The sequence below is a fragment of the Ascidia mentula genome, chromosome 8, assembly GCF_947561715.1.
Source record: "Ascidia mentula chromosome 8, kaAscMent1.1, whole genome shotgun sequence".
In the NCBI taxonomy this organism is placed as follows: domain Eukaryota; kingdom Metazoa; phylum Chordata; class Ascidiacea; order Phlebobranchia; family Ascidiidae; genus Ascidia; species Ascidia mentula.
Genome location: NC_138573.1, coordinates 3,426,629 through 3,439,208, shown reverse-complemented (window position 1 = coordinate 3,439,208; position 12,580 = coordinate 3,426,629). Strand labels below are relative to the sequence as shown.

Genomic DNA, 12,580 nt, shown 5'->3' with positions numbered 1-12,580 from the left:
AATAGAAATCAGTCAACAACTTTTGGATAATGACGCTGCGTTTTTCACCATGCCGCTGTTGTTGCATTTTTCAAACTTTTGAAAGTTGTTATTTGCGCAAAAATGCAACTAGTTTTAAAAATTATATTTTTTCACTCACACTTTACGTTAGAAAATACTAAATTAAAAGAACATTTTTCAAAAAAGTTCTGACGCAAGAATGTACCAATCGGGAAATTCCCCTAATGTGATAGGCACGTTTTATCAACAACCAGCTTTGTGTTTTTCGTACAACTTTAATAGCGCATTTTGCTTGAGGTTATTTTAAAAAGTAAAGTTTTACGGTCACCAACAGCATGAAGATCAGCAGACTCAAAAAGTATGTCAATAAAATTACTCGCGGTACAAATTAGTGCTAGTATGATTCTGCATTTACTAACGTTTTAAATTTCCAAAAAATATTTTGTTTTATACTTCAAGATACTATATCTTTTGTGCTTATATGCAATTAAACTTTGTTTTTAAACAAATACCAAAACCATAAAAAATGTCACTGTTGAAGCAAATCAAAAAACATCTTGTTAAAACCAGTCCAGACTGGAAAAAATGTCGTGCGCGGAGGATATATCCTCCGCGCACTTTTGTGAAAATTCGCCGATAATCCGCGCAATATTAATTAGCTAATGCATTAACATACAAAAAACGTTGCGATCGTCCGCGCAATTAACGATCGCCGAAACGAAATCCTCCGCGCAAAAAACAAACTTTCCAATCTGGAAACCAGTGTTATTTTCTGTAAAAACACTACGAAAATCAGTTGGAATTTTTTAGCCTTAACTGATAGTGTGTTTTTTTGATGTTTACATTTTAAAACTTGTTTTTCTAGACTTGCCTACCCATGCAAACACATTGCTACCCGGTTGTTGTCCACAAATGTATCATGCCGTAAAGGACAACAAATTCATGGATATGAGATTAAGCGGGTAGGCGGAAATTTAGGCATGCTTGTTAAACAATCAAAAGTTTTGTTTCTGGTCTTAGGTTGCTGAAATATCTGAATTCTCAATGACAGCAGTTGAACTTGAACATCTTAAGACTGGTTGCCAACATCTGCACTTAGTTAGAGATGACAAAAACAATGTTTTTAAGTGAGTGTTTATTTATGTTTTTTGAACAATATAAAATAAATTTAAATTTTACTGTCTATAAACATAAAAATTTTAATCAAACCAAAAAAGGTTCAGCTATCGATTTTAATTATCATTGGAACTTTTCATATGTGTTATATTATGTGGTGTTTTTCCAGTGTATCTCTCCGTACCACCCCAATGAACAGTACAGGAGTTGCCCACGTTCTTGAACATGTTGCTTTATGTGGTTCTGAAAAGTTCCCTGTACGAGATCCTTTTTTCAAAATGCTTGACCGATCAATGTCCACATTTATGAATGCCCTTACAGGTGAGACTGAGTATAAATGTTCTAGTAATTAGTAATTGAATTTCCGACATTTGTGTGGTAATAATATTGTTTGCCAAAGTATGGTATTGTTCTTACCTTATTTTAAGTAGCAGTGTGTGCATTTTAGGTGCTGATTACACGATGTACCCTTTCTCAACACAAAATCCCAAGGATTTTAAGAATTTGATGTCTGTCTACCTTGATTCTGTATTTTTTCCTCAAATAAGAAAAATGGATTTCTTGCAGGTATTGCTTGACACTAGATTGTATTTAGTGACAACAAAACGAATGAACATAATGTGTTTTTTCACAGGAGGGCTGGAGGTTGGAAAATGAAAACAATCAGGATTCAAACTCACCAATTACTTTTAAAGGTGTTGTGTTCAATGAAATGAAGGGAATGATGGTATGTGTTTTCATACAAAACGATATATATTTTCTTTAGGTGTGCAAGTATAGGGTGTTGGGGGTAAATTACAAATTTCAAGATGTTTGAAAACAAAACACAAATTTGACACAATGACCAATGTTGTTTATTCATGTGTTTGGTAATAAACTATTAAAAAAACAAAAAAAACTGTTTATGACATATACTCTGATTTAAACAACAAATTACAGCAAAATGTATCTCTGTGTGTACTTCCAAGTCTAACTGCACGTTTTAACTGTACATACAATTTGTACAAGTCGGACCCATCTTACTTGTTTGGAACCGCTTTATTGAACAATCTTCTTCCTGACCACACATATGGAGTTTGCAGTGGTGGAAAGCCAGATAAAATATTGGATTTAACTTGGCAGGATTTGAAAGACTTTCATGCTAGACATTATCACCCAAGCAATGCAAGGTATTTATGCATTTTATCTGGTATTTCATGCTCTAATGCGTATGTGTTGAACTGTAGCAATACTTTTGCCTTGGTTCAATATTTAGAATCCTTATATTTAGATTCATAACCTATGGTGACATGCCAATGGAAAACCATCTGGCGCAGATCAATGAGGTTTTGCAAAAATTCAACATGATCCATCCAGGAACTGATGTTCCCAACCAGGTCAAATGGAGTAAGCCGGTAGGGGATATTATTATTGTTTGTTAGCAATTATATTTCTAATGTTGTGATTGGAAATTTGTAGAAATCATCGAGCATTACTTGCTCCCCAGACGAACTGGTTGCGAACCCAGAAAAGCAGACTGCATTTGGCCTCACCTACCTGTTGCCGGAGTAATTTAAAAGTGTTTATTAAAATATATTATATTCCCGAGTCTCTAAAAGGTGTAAAGGAGGAACAGTGCCAGTGTATGATCTTTTTATGATCATTTTTTAACAGAAATATTAATTTCGCCTGATTCGTCAAGACAGATCTGCCGGTCACCGACGTGCACATGTTGATTTCTGTAGTCACTTTTGACATTTTTTCTATTCTATTGAAATATTGATTCTTTTCACAATGTGTTTTGTTAATGGCTGCTTCACTTTTACTGTGTCTCTAAAAATGGTCGAAGTCCCACAAGTATCTTGTAATTATTTTTGTACTGAAACAACTGAAAATTTGTAGGTCTTCCAACATCCAAGAGACCTTCACAGCTGTCATTATATGCAATTTGTTGATGGATGGACCAGCTGCACCGCTGTACAAGGCACTTATTGAGTCTGGCCTTGGATCAAGTTATTCACCTATGTCAGGTATATACTGTGATGAAGCATTCTTATACCCCAGACTTTACTTTTTCACAAACTTTGTTCGTGACAGTTTATACGTGAAAAGTGTAAATTAACGTGATGGTCGTATTTTCTTAGGGTTTCATTCTCACCAAAAGGAATCCATCTTTAGTATCGGCCTACAAGGGATTTCCCCCGATGACGTGCATCGGGTGCAAGATCTCATTGAGAAAACCCTAACAGAAGTTGCACAGTAACGAACAACATTTATTAGTTATCATCATCTAACCATAACGAGACTATGTTATTATGATGTCATAGGGAAGGCTTGCCACGTGATCGCATCGAGGCCATGTTGCACCGCATTGAACTGCAGCAGAAACACCAAAGCAGTCAGTTTGGCCTTGGAATGTCCTTCGTAAGTTTGTGGTTTGGCATGCGTAATACTTGCGTCCAGTGGAGGGATTGAAATATTTTAGCATTCGGTTCTTTCACTGTAATCGTGCCATAGCAACCGCGGGAATACATTGCTCAAAGTGAAACATAGGCCCAGGCACACATACGGTTGTTAACAACCGGTTCGTGTCAGTTCTAAAAACCTGTGCGAACTGGCTGAATCCCACCAACGATTACTTCACCTTCAATGATTTGTGTTCAGAACGTAATACCAACGTGGCAACACGGGGCTGATCCAATACGTTCTTTGAAAGTGGACGACATGGTTGGGAACTTCCGCGAAGAGCTTGATGCTGATCCGCAATTCGTACAAAAGAAGTGCAAGCAATATTTTACGGTGACGCTTCAGCATTTACTTCTATAAATTTTACGTTGTGCTGGGTACGTAATTTCTAAAGTATTGTGCTGTTTCCTGTATACATTTGGTTCGACGTCCATGTATTACTTGTGATTTTGTGACTCTAATTTTCTTTTTGCTTCGAGAAAAATCCCTAGAATCTATTCTTAACAATGAATTTATTGTGTTAATGCAAGTTACAACCACTGTTTCGCTCAGTTTCATCACGTTTTTTTTAGTTTGGTGACTGACAGTGTCTGTATAATCACCACAAAGTGAAAGTCTCGCTTGGCTTTTTAGCGGTCAAGATCTTGGCATAATCACCAACGCTATACTGATGACACCTATTAGATCGAAACAGTGCTATACAGCTCACTCAAAAATAGTTAAATTGATCTTGATATTCTTTGTGAACAAAGAGCATGAGTATTTGGTCACAATGCAGCGATTGTCTCGAGTTTTTTAATCTTCTTAAATGTAACACACAGACCAACACCCACCGGCATGCCCTCACCATGTCACCCGACCCCAAATATCTCGAGACACTAGATGTCGCTGAGCAGGAGAAATTAAATATTCGAGTGGGGGCGCTGAGCGACGACGACAAAAAGAAAATCTACGATGAGGTGAACAAGGACAAAATGTTAGCAGAAACACTGACTTTCAATTAAAAACCTGTTTTTATTCGTGCAGGGACTCGAGTTGTCACGTGGTCAGCAGGAAGAGAGTGACGTCAGTTGTCTTCCAACTCTGCAGGTTACAGACATTCCGCTCATCCAACAAAACTACGAAGTCAACCTTCGAAAAACAGGTTTAAGCAATTTCAACGTTATCACCCGTATATTCTTTTGCTGGTGTTGTATGTTTTAGTTCGTAGCCGAATAAAAATCTGCGTGGTTACAGTATAATAAACGTTGGGTAAAATATAATAAATCAAAGGTTTTGACAAGTTTTAAACATTTTTGTTATATTTTCAGTACTTTTTATGGTTTTACAGACAACAAACCGCTGATCGCCACGTGTACCCAACCAACCAATGGGCTGACGTATTTTGACGCCGTCTTTCCTGTGAATGAGATCAGTGTTGAACTTAAACCGTTTCTTCCACTCTTCTGTGAAGTTCTTAATCAGTAAGAAATCTTTAAATATCTTTTACCAGTTTCTTTAAACTAAACTCCTGTCACAAAGATGACCCTGCTGTGTTATAACTTACATTAGAAATGCGAGGTTTGCGATTTTTGTATCAGCATAAAAGTTAATTCTTTTTTTCCGTCTTTGCTAATATGTTCAGTTTTAACATTTTACAGAATGGGAACTCGTAGCACGGATTACGTCACTTTTTCCCAGCGCGAAGACATGTGTACTGGAGGACTGAGTGCTTATGCCACGTCACACTGTTGCCACGGTGATGCAATGACGTCAGAAACAGCGATCGGATTGCATTCACATTGCTTGGATAGAAACGTGGACGCCATGTTTGAGCTGTGGCGGGAAATATTTCAGGAGTAAGCGCTGCTTTGATTAGTTAAATATATTTGAAATGGGCCACTTGGACCTAATTTTTCAATGTCTTTTTTGGATGGCTTATCGTCGATATTTGAATGTTACATATTTAAATATTGAAGTTAACATCTGTTGGCAGCTAAGGAAGTGTGTCATTGGATCGAAATAATCATTTAATGCTGTTTGTGGTTGTAAAAATGGCGAATATCGGATATACATTCATGCACATCCAATTAGTTTAACTTTTGTGATGTCCACTTTCAGGGTTTCATTTGAAGACAGCACTCGTCTGTTAACGTTAATTCGCCAGAGCGCTCAGGAATTGGCCAATGGCGTGTCGTATCAGGGTCACGTGTTTGCGATGAACAGCGCTGCTCAATATTTATCGCCTTCAGCCGCTGATACAGAAACTTTCAGCGGTAAATATTGATGTGTTTTTCAGAAACATTGCATAATCTTTGTTCAAGTTGCTTGCTCACATGACAAAGCCGCCCAGTGGTTGTGAATTTGTCTTTCTTCAGGGCTCACGCAGGTAAATTTTATGAAGCAAATCGCCGAAACCGAAAACGTCGATGGCGTTATCGCCAAGCTACGTCAGATCGCGGCGTTCGCGCTCCAAAATTCTTCCGCCCGGTTTTGCCTCCACGCCACACCGGAATTTATGACGCAGGCAGTGACGTCACTGGAGGGTCTGATCGCCCACATTCCAACTACAGGAACTCACAGCCTTGAAAGTAATATTAACACATATTAGGACTTTTGTGGGACCTAGAACAATTGTTTTGTAATTTGTTGTTGTTGGTAGTCTTGACTGCACGTTATATGTTGAAGTTACCTCTATTTTCCGTCGGGCAAGTTTGAAACTTTAATCACAATCCATAACAGGTGACCTCATAAAAGATGGAACACTTTCCAAATTCAAGAACAAAGGAATTGGATCCCTCGTTCACTGGAATAGATTTGAATCAAAAATTCAAACCCACACAAGGTATTTCTCTCCTTCCAATTGTTACATGGATTAAAATTTCAATTTAAAGGTTTCTTGGGTTGTTGTGATTTTTTCTTCATCACGTTGGAGTTCGAACGTCGTGACCAAGTAATTTGTTTATGTGTAGAGTGCATCACGAGCTCCCTCTACCGGTAAACTTTGTGTCGATGGGCGTCCGCACACCGGCGCCCTACTCCCACGCGGACGCCCCCACTTTACGCTTACTTGGTCGTTTAATGAGTGCCAAATTTCTTCACAGAGAAATAAGGTAAATAATTACGCGTGTTTGAAATGCAGTAATGTTTCATTCAAGGGCATGATTGTCAGGATCGCCCCACTGCGCAGGCCCCTGCTTGGCGTTTGAAATGTTCGCAAAACCCTATCATTGTTTTTGTTTGCGGTTTTAAGCTTTATGCTGTTCAATCTCGGCTTTGATTTTCTTGACATGAAATTGGGATTTGCAGAGAAATGGGAGGGGCGTACGGAGGGGGGGCGAGGCATGATGGTGATGGAGTCTTTCGGTTTTTCTCCTATCGCGACCCAAATAACATCCGCACGGTGGAGCGCTTTCAAGAGGCGGTCACGTGGGCCAAAGAAGGGCGGTTCGAGTCACGTGACATCGACGAGGCCAAGCTGGCCCTGTTTCAAAAGGTCAGTGATTTTATTGTTCTTTTGACCTTATCAATATAGAATACAATGAGCACCTCATCCAACCAAATTTGGTAATCACGAGCCTTGTTTTTTAAAATATGTTTTTATGCTTCTGACGTTACAAGAACAAATTCCAGGTCGACTCTCCAGCGTCACCAAGTGCTCGGGGTCAATCTCTGTTTGTAAATGGCCTCGACAACCCCACCAAACAACTTCATCGCGATCGGCTGCTAGGTGTCAATAGAGAGCAACTTGTGAGAGCTGCTAATGAGTAAGTAGCGGCCGATCCATATACCAAGTATCCCGGTGTGGTAAAAAAAGTAGCCATCTGGACATTAAATCTTGCTGTTGATAACAAGAGGGTTCACAAGTGGATAGCAGCCTAGATATTACCCTCATGCAGTCAAGTATAAGTAATTTCTACTGTAGTCTATCATGGGCACAGTGTTCGTTATAATCGTGACTTTTTGTCTGGTTATTAACTGAACGTAGTTATTTCCCGATTCGTGTATTTTCTACCTCATATATTTTCTGTGCAATGTGTCAGATACCTAGGCGAATCACGTGACACGAGTGTGGTGGTGATTGGTCCTCCAGACGATAAACTGGCTGATTTTGGAACATCGAAACAATCAACATCTGCTGTTGTCTGACCGAGTCGAGCGATAGGTACAGTCTCATGATTCATAAAATGAGACGAGTTTTGATGTGAATTGCGTAGCAGAAAAACAAATCCCTTGAAACTATATTTCAGTGTACGCGTGAACCTGATACCAATGCTTGAACCACGTGACAAGTGACCTGAGTTTTGGATCCTTTGTGATCTCTTTTCCGTTTGCTTTTTGAAAGCATGTTAGTATTGTTTCAAAAATACAAACCAAACCAGGTTACTGTCTGTTAAAATACAAATATATACAACACCCACACTTATTTTCCTGTAACGTCGTCTCTGGCTGTGCTGTTGGTTGAAGGCGAACTATTGATGGTTTCGCCGACCATCCATACAACAGGCATTTGTTTTGTGGAAAAAACAAGCGACAAAACAGTCTCTCTCGTGTGTAAATTCCCTGAATATTTCTTCGTATTTATATAGAAAAGTAATCAATAGCCCTGAGTCAAATAGATTGGTAAATTTAAAAATTTAATTACTTGTAACGTGCAGTGTTATATCCAATCTCTTACAGGCTCAATATAACCGTTGGTTTTTCACGTCTCGTGTTGATGGGCTCGACTGAACTTCGTTTGTTTGTTTATGGTTCGATTGCGTTTCACCCAGTATTGCGCGATCGATATTTTTAGGTATGCAAAAACAGCACGGCCTAATAATGTACAATAATTACACGGATATGTTCAAGTGTCTTCCAATCAAGCAATATCAGTGTATAGCGCTGCACGTTTGGATGTACATGTCGTTCACGCATCCAGAGACAATATATGCAAGAATTTTGTACAAAGGCATTGGAGGTTTAAATGCGCACGTCTTTTGACTTCGTGAGTTGCTCTTGGCCCGGTCGTGACCGTCCGGCATGAGATGGTCATGAGATTTAATGGCCGTACCGGCAGTCAATTAACAGCTGTGAATATACGCTAAAGGGCGTAAACCGCTGCCACCCACTTTCGCCTTGCCCTCCGCATAATTCCGTCATGCTTTAAGGCGTCGTTAGTAGCTAAAGACAACACAGGCATTGTCCTTATCTGTCACGCCGTCGTTGTTCTACAAAACTGTGACCTTGAACGACCTTGAAATTTCAACACGACTTTTCTATGAATAGAAGCGGTGAATATCGCGAAGCGCGAACGCGCAAATTTGGAATGTGATTTTTTTATGCCCGGTGTGCCGCCGGCATGAAACGTGACGTCACGAATTAGGTAAGGAAATGTGAGGTAATTTAATGCAGATCTCTAAATTGTGTTCGTTATGCAAAAATTACACAGACTACACAGATAATGAGCGTAAGTTGATTTTATATTTCCGAACTGATCGAGCTTGGTAAATACGGGTTGACTCAGTTATACTTTTGCTCTGGCAAATCTGAGCAAATGGCGGATATTCCGTGTGAGAATAAAAATGAATAATTTATGTTTTAAACCTAAAATAAATTCGTCCTTTATTCGATAGAAAACTTTTCGGGGATAAATTTAAAAATCTTGCGTTAGTGCTTCCAGGTAATGACAAAAGTTCGAAGAATAAATAATCATCAGAATAGATTTTAAACGTCAGTTCAAATATTTGTTAGTTTCAACTTTTTGAAGACTTGGAACAACCTGATGTTTTTCAGGAGGTAATTTGTGGCAGTTCAAGATACCATTTGTAAACCTGTTTGTGTAAATGTATTTTTTCGTTAACCCGAATGGTGAGTTCAGGGCAACAATAAAAATGAAATACGCATCAACGAAACATGGCATATGAACAGGATTTTACAACTGTTCGAATAACTATCATGGTAAAAAAATGTGCACCCACAATTTAAAACCAGTAACTTCACGTTCCTCCTCCACAACAATCTTTTAAACATCTTAAATGAACTTTCAACCTTTCCGAGTCGAACCCGTCCAAACCCCTAGTTTGATTCCTCGCAAACACACTTGGGAAGTTGGAATTTGACAGAAAAGTTTTTGAAGCTTGCTGCAGGGAGTTCCCCACCATGACAGTAGCAGTATCACGTTTGTGACGTCACAAGCGATATTTGCTCCCGTCGCAACAGAAAGTCTAATTGGGGGGAATAACCTTTTTCGGGGAAGCCTGTCTCGAAAAATGTGGGATGTATTATTAGACTTGTGTATGTAAGTTGCGGTTTTGCATGTACACAAACTTCTCATTGTGTCTCCCAAAACCAGACTGTGATGCTGAATTTAATTAATTTTTGGGGCTCAGTTAATGCTGTGTCATTCTCGCTTAGTTTGGTATGTTTATATACGCGTATGCAAACGTATCAAATATCTCCCAAGGAAAGACGAGGCGTCAACCCGCACGCACATGCAAAGTTTTTTTTGGTTTTGCATGCAAAGTATTAACGTACAAACCTGTTTTGTAAAGCTCCCGAACGGCCAAAAACTTTTAATGTTTTGATGCTGTCTGAATTGTTCAAAGGCATTCACAAAGGGAAACTCACTGTGCGTTGTAGAAATTACCCTAGCACCGCCACAGAAGTTGTTTGTGATTAAAGGTGTAGACACGTTTGACAAAACATGTTGTTCATTCGCGTGAACTTATCTGGCCCCAAACTATCCGAACTATTTCTTTATGCTGGTTGTTTTCGTCTTACCGGGGTTTCTCTGCTGATCACAGACGCGCGTGTGACGTCACTCCTCAGGTCGGAAAACCCGGGTATGAATTTACATTTTGGATGTAAGTTTTTACTGTTTGGTGTGGGAGGTCAAAATCTGTTCCAGTAGGAGTGATGTACATTTCCTTTGACGTGTTGTTTTGACGAATTCCATCAGCTATCAGAAGGAATGTAACTCTTTCCAAACTTGGACCGGCGTAGGCCGCAAAGTAAGCATTTCAAACCACATTTAATGATATGTAAGCTGGTATTTTTTGTGTGGGTCTGGGTGACAGAACGCTGCATTTATAGGATTATGATTGTGGACGGTTTTAAGTTTAAAAGTTCCGAAACATGTGCGTCACATTTACCAGGAAAACTTCGTTTCCTCAATATCAAAACGCCGAAACTCCAATTTCCTGCTACAAACATATTCGGTCATTGGCCTACCATTTCCCACATCTGCGCAACAGTCAACCCTCCAAACCCCTTATGACGTCACAGCGGGTAGAAAACGTGACATGCTGCACTGTCTGTACTGATTCGTTGGCAAAAATAATCCCTCTGTTACGTCACAGTAGCGGATCGCCGCGTGAAAGGGATACCACTTCCCGCTTGTTTTCGACGTCATTACGTCACAAAGCAGTGTGGCGCGTGCGTCGCAAACGTTCCCCTTACGCAAAGCGTTTGGACCGAGTGCAAGGTCACGTGATTGATGTGCGGAGAAAAGGCGTTTAGTGACGTCGTACATCCGAAATATTCCGAATTTTGCAAATAATTGTTGGAGATTTCTTCAGGACGTGTGTAGCAGATCTATACATAGACAGTGGTATTAAAAACTTTCCAATATTTCCAATGCATTGTTCGTGCTCATCTACTACCCGCCATAATATATGGTGTATCATATCAGAAAAGCCAAGAAGACCGCGTGTAAAGCTTATCTTGCAATCCAGTGGCAACACATACGTCATACCGCGGTTGTTTATTTTACTCCCGTCCTGTATTATTGGCCTTATGTCACGAAGACCACGCGCCCTTGTTCACGCTCATCGCCCAACCTCTAACATCTTGTTTTTACACTTTCTGCCATCACGTGACACTCAAACCTAATTAACCCACAATCACGTCGCCACTGCACGACCTGTGGACGAACATGATACAAGGCTCTCTGCTAATGGCACGTCCATCAGAGGAGGCTTGTCAAGCCAGATACAGCCTTGTCTGTACCAAATCTGCCACATCATCGTGCTTTCCTTGGATTGTAGGTGTGAGTAAACGATTCCGACGCGTCTTGTCTTGTTGCTGAGGTGTGCCTGTCTGAGCCAGTGCCAGCTTTAATTAGGCGTTGGGTTATTTTGGTCTGATGAGGCCAAATGTAGAACGCTTCCCTATCTTTTACAGCCCCCTAATAACATGGTATAGTAGGCTTTTAAATGACCCTTACACTTCGTGATGTTTTGTGACGAAGTCTCGATGTTTGGGAATTGTTTACGTTTCAAGGGAGAAGAAGCTTTCCTGACCCTAATCGCTCCAACAAACAATTGCGTAGTTCACTTATTTGGGTTTTCGGTGATCGAGTGAGGTTTGTAAACAAACAAGTTTAGCTCAAACGTAACCAGACATCCCACCTACACCATACACTACTACACATTTCTGAACATAAGACTTATAAACACTCAAAAATACTACAACGAGATTGAATGCAAATGACACTTTCATTTCACATAGAAAACTGCTCTAAGTTACTCTAACTATATTGACAATGTATCTCATGAAAAAGGGCGACTTGAAAATCAAATGTAAGCTGGTTAATAGAACTCTTAAAACTTGTATGGAAATCTCCCGACAGTCTTATATTTCATCTATAATTCGGCATCGCCAGTATCACTAAAACAACGCTGTTTAAAACAAAAATGTTTTATTTTTTTCACATAGCGATTTGTTGTTTGGAAAATCCCTTCAAGCGACCGGGCAGTTTTTCAGTTATACAGTTTTGGTTTGCATATATTTTGCATTCCTTGTTGTCTTAATCAATTTGATCATATACTAAGCTCTAATGTTTCCATACAACAAAATTTTCCTGTTGCTGAATTTGAACCAATTTGACTCTTCGCCGGTAATTGATACTTTAAGTTAATAAACATACCGTTTTAATTCAGACAAAAGTCCTACACCATGTTCTTGTCGACTGTTCAACCGTCGAAAATTAGCTAATATCAAACTTTGGGATTATGCAATGTAGTTTGAGGATTGTTAAATGCTATGAGGTTATGGGAAA

At 39.4% G+C, this 12,580-nt stretch overlaps 1 protein-coding gene across 4 annotated transcripts; it reads left to right on the top strand.

Moving 5' to 3' along the window:
* Positions 1-216: 216 nt before the first annotated feature.
* Positions 217-8,541, top strand: LOC145912400 (presequence protease, mitochondrial-like). Of its 4 annotated transcripts, XM_082999854.1 has the most exons (25): positions 217-358; positions 866-962; positions 1,021-1,127; positions 1,286-1,437; positions 1,565-1,683; positions 1,751-1,843; positions 2,125-2,285; positions 2,387-2,510; positions 2,575-2,663; positions 2,998-3,125; positions 3,240-3,354; positions 3,423-3,519; positions 3,760-3,894; positions 4,383-4,520; positions 4,588-4,705; positions 4,892-5,024; positions 5,202-5,399; positions 5,662-5,816; positions 5,919-6,131; positions 6,283-6,385; positions 6,513-6,653; positions 6,850-7,036; positions 7,174-7,307; positions 7,584-7,705; positions 7,791-8,541. In XM_082999854.1, the coding sequence occupies exons 1-24, from the start codon at positions 336-338 to the stop codon at positions 7,687-7,689; spliced, it is 3,066 nt and encodes a 1,021-aa protein (XP_082855980.1). In that variant the 5' UTR covers positions 217-335; the 3' UTR covers positions 7,690-7,705; positions 7,791-8,541. The 4 variants fall into 4 exon arrangements, with proteins under 4 accessions (XP_082855980.1, XP_082855979.1, XP_082855981.1 ...); XM_082999853.1 differs by having other exon boundaries at positions 7,584-8,541; XM_082999855.1 differs by lacking the exons at positions 7,174-7,307; positions 7,584-7,705; positions 7,791-8,541 and having other exon boundaries at positions 6,852-7,021.
* Positions 8,542-12,580: the final 4,039 nt, after the last annotated feature.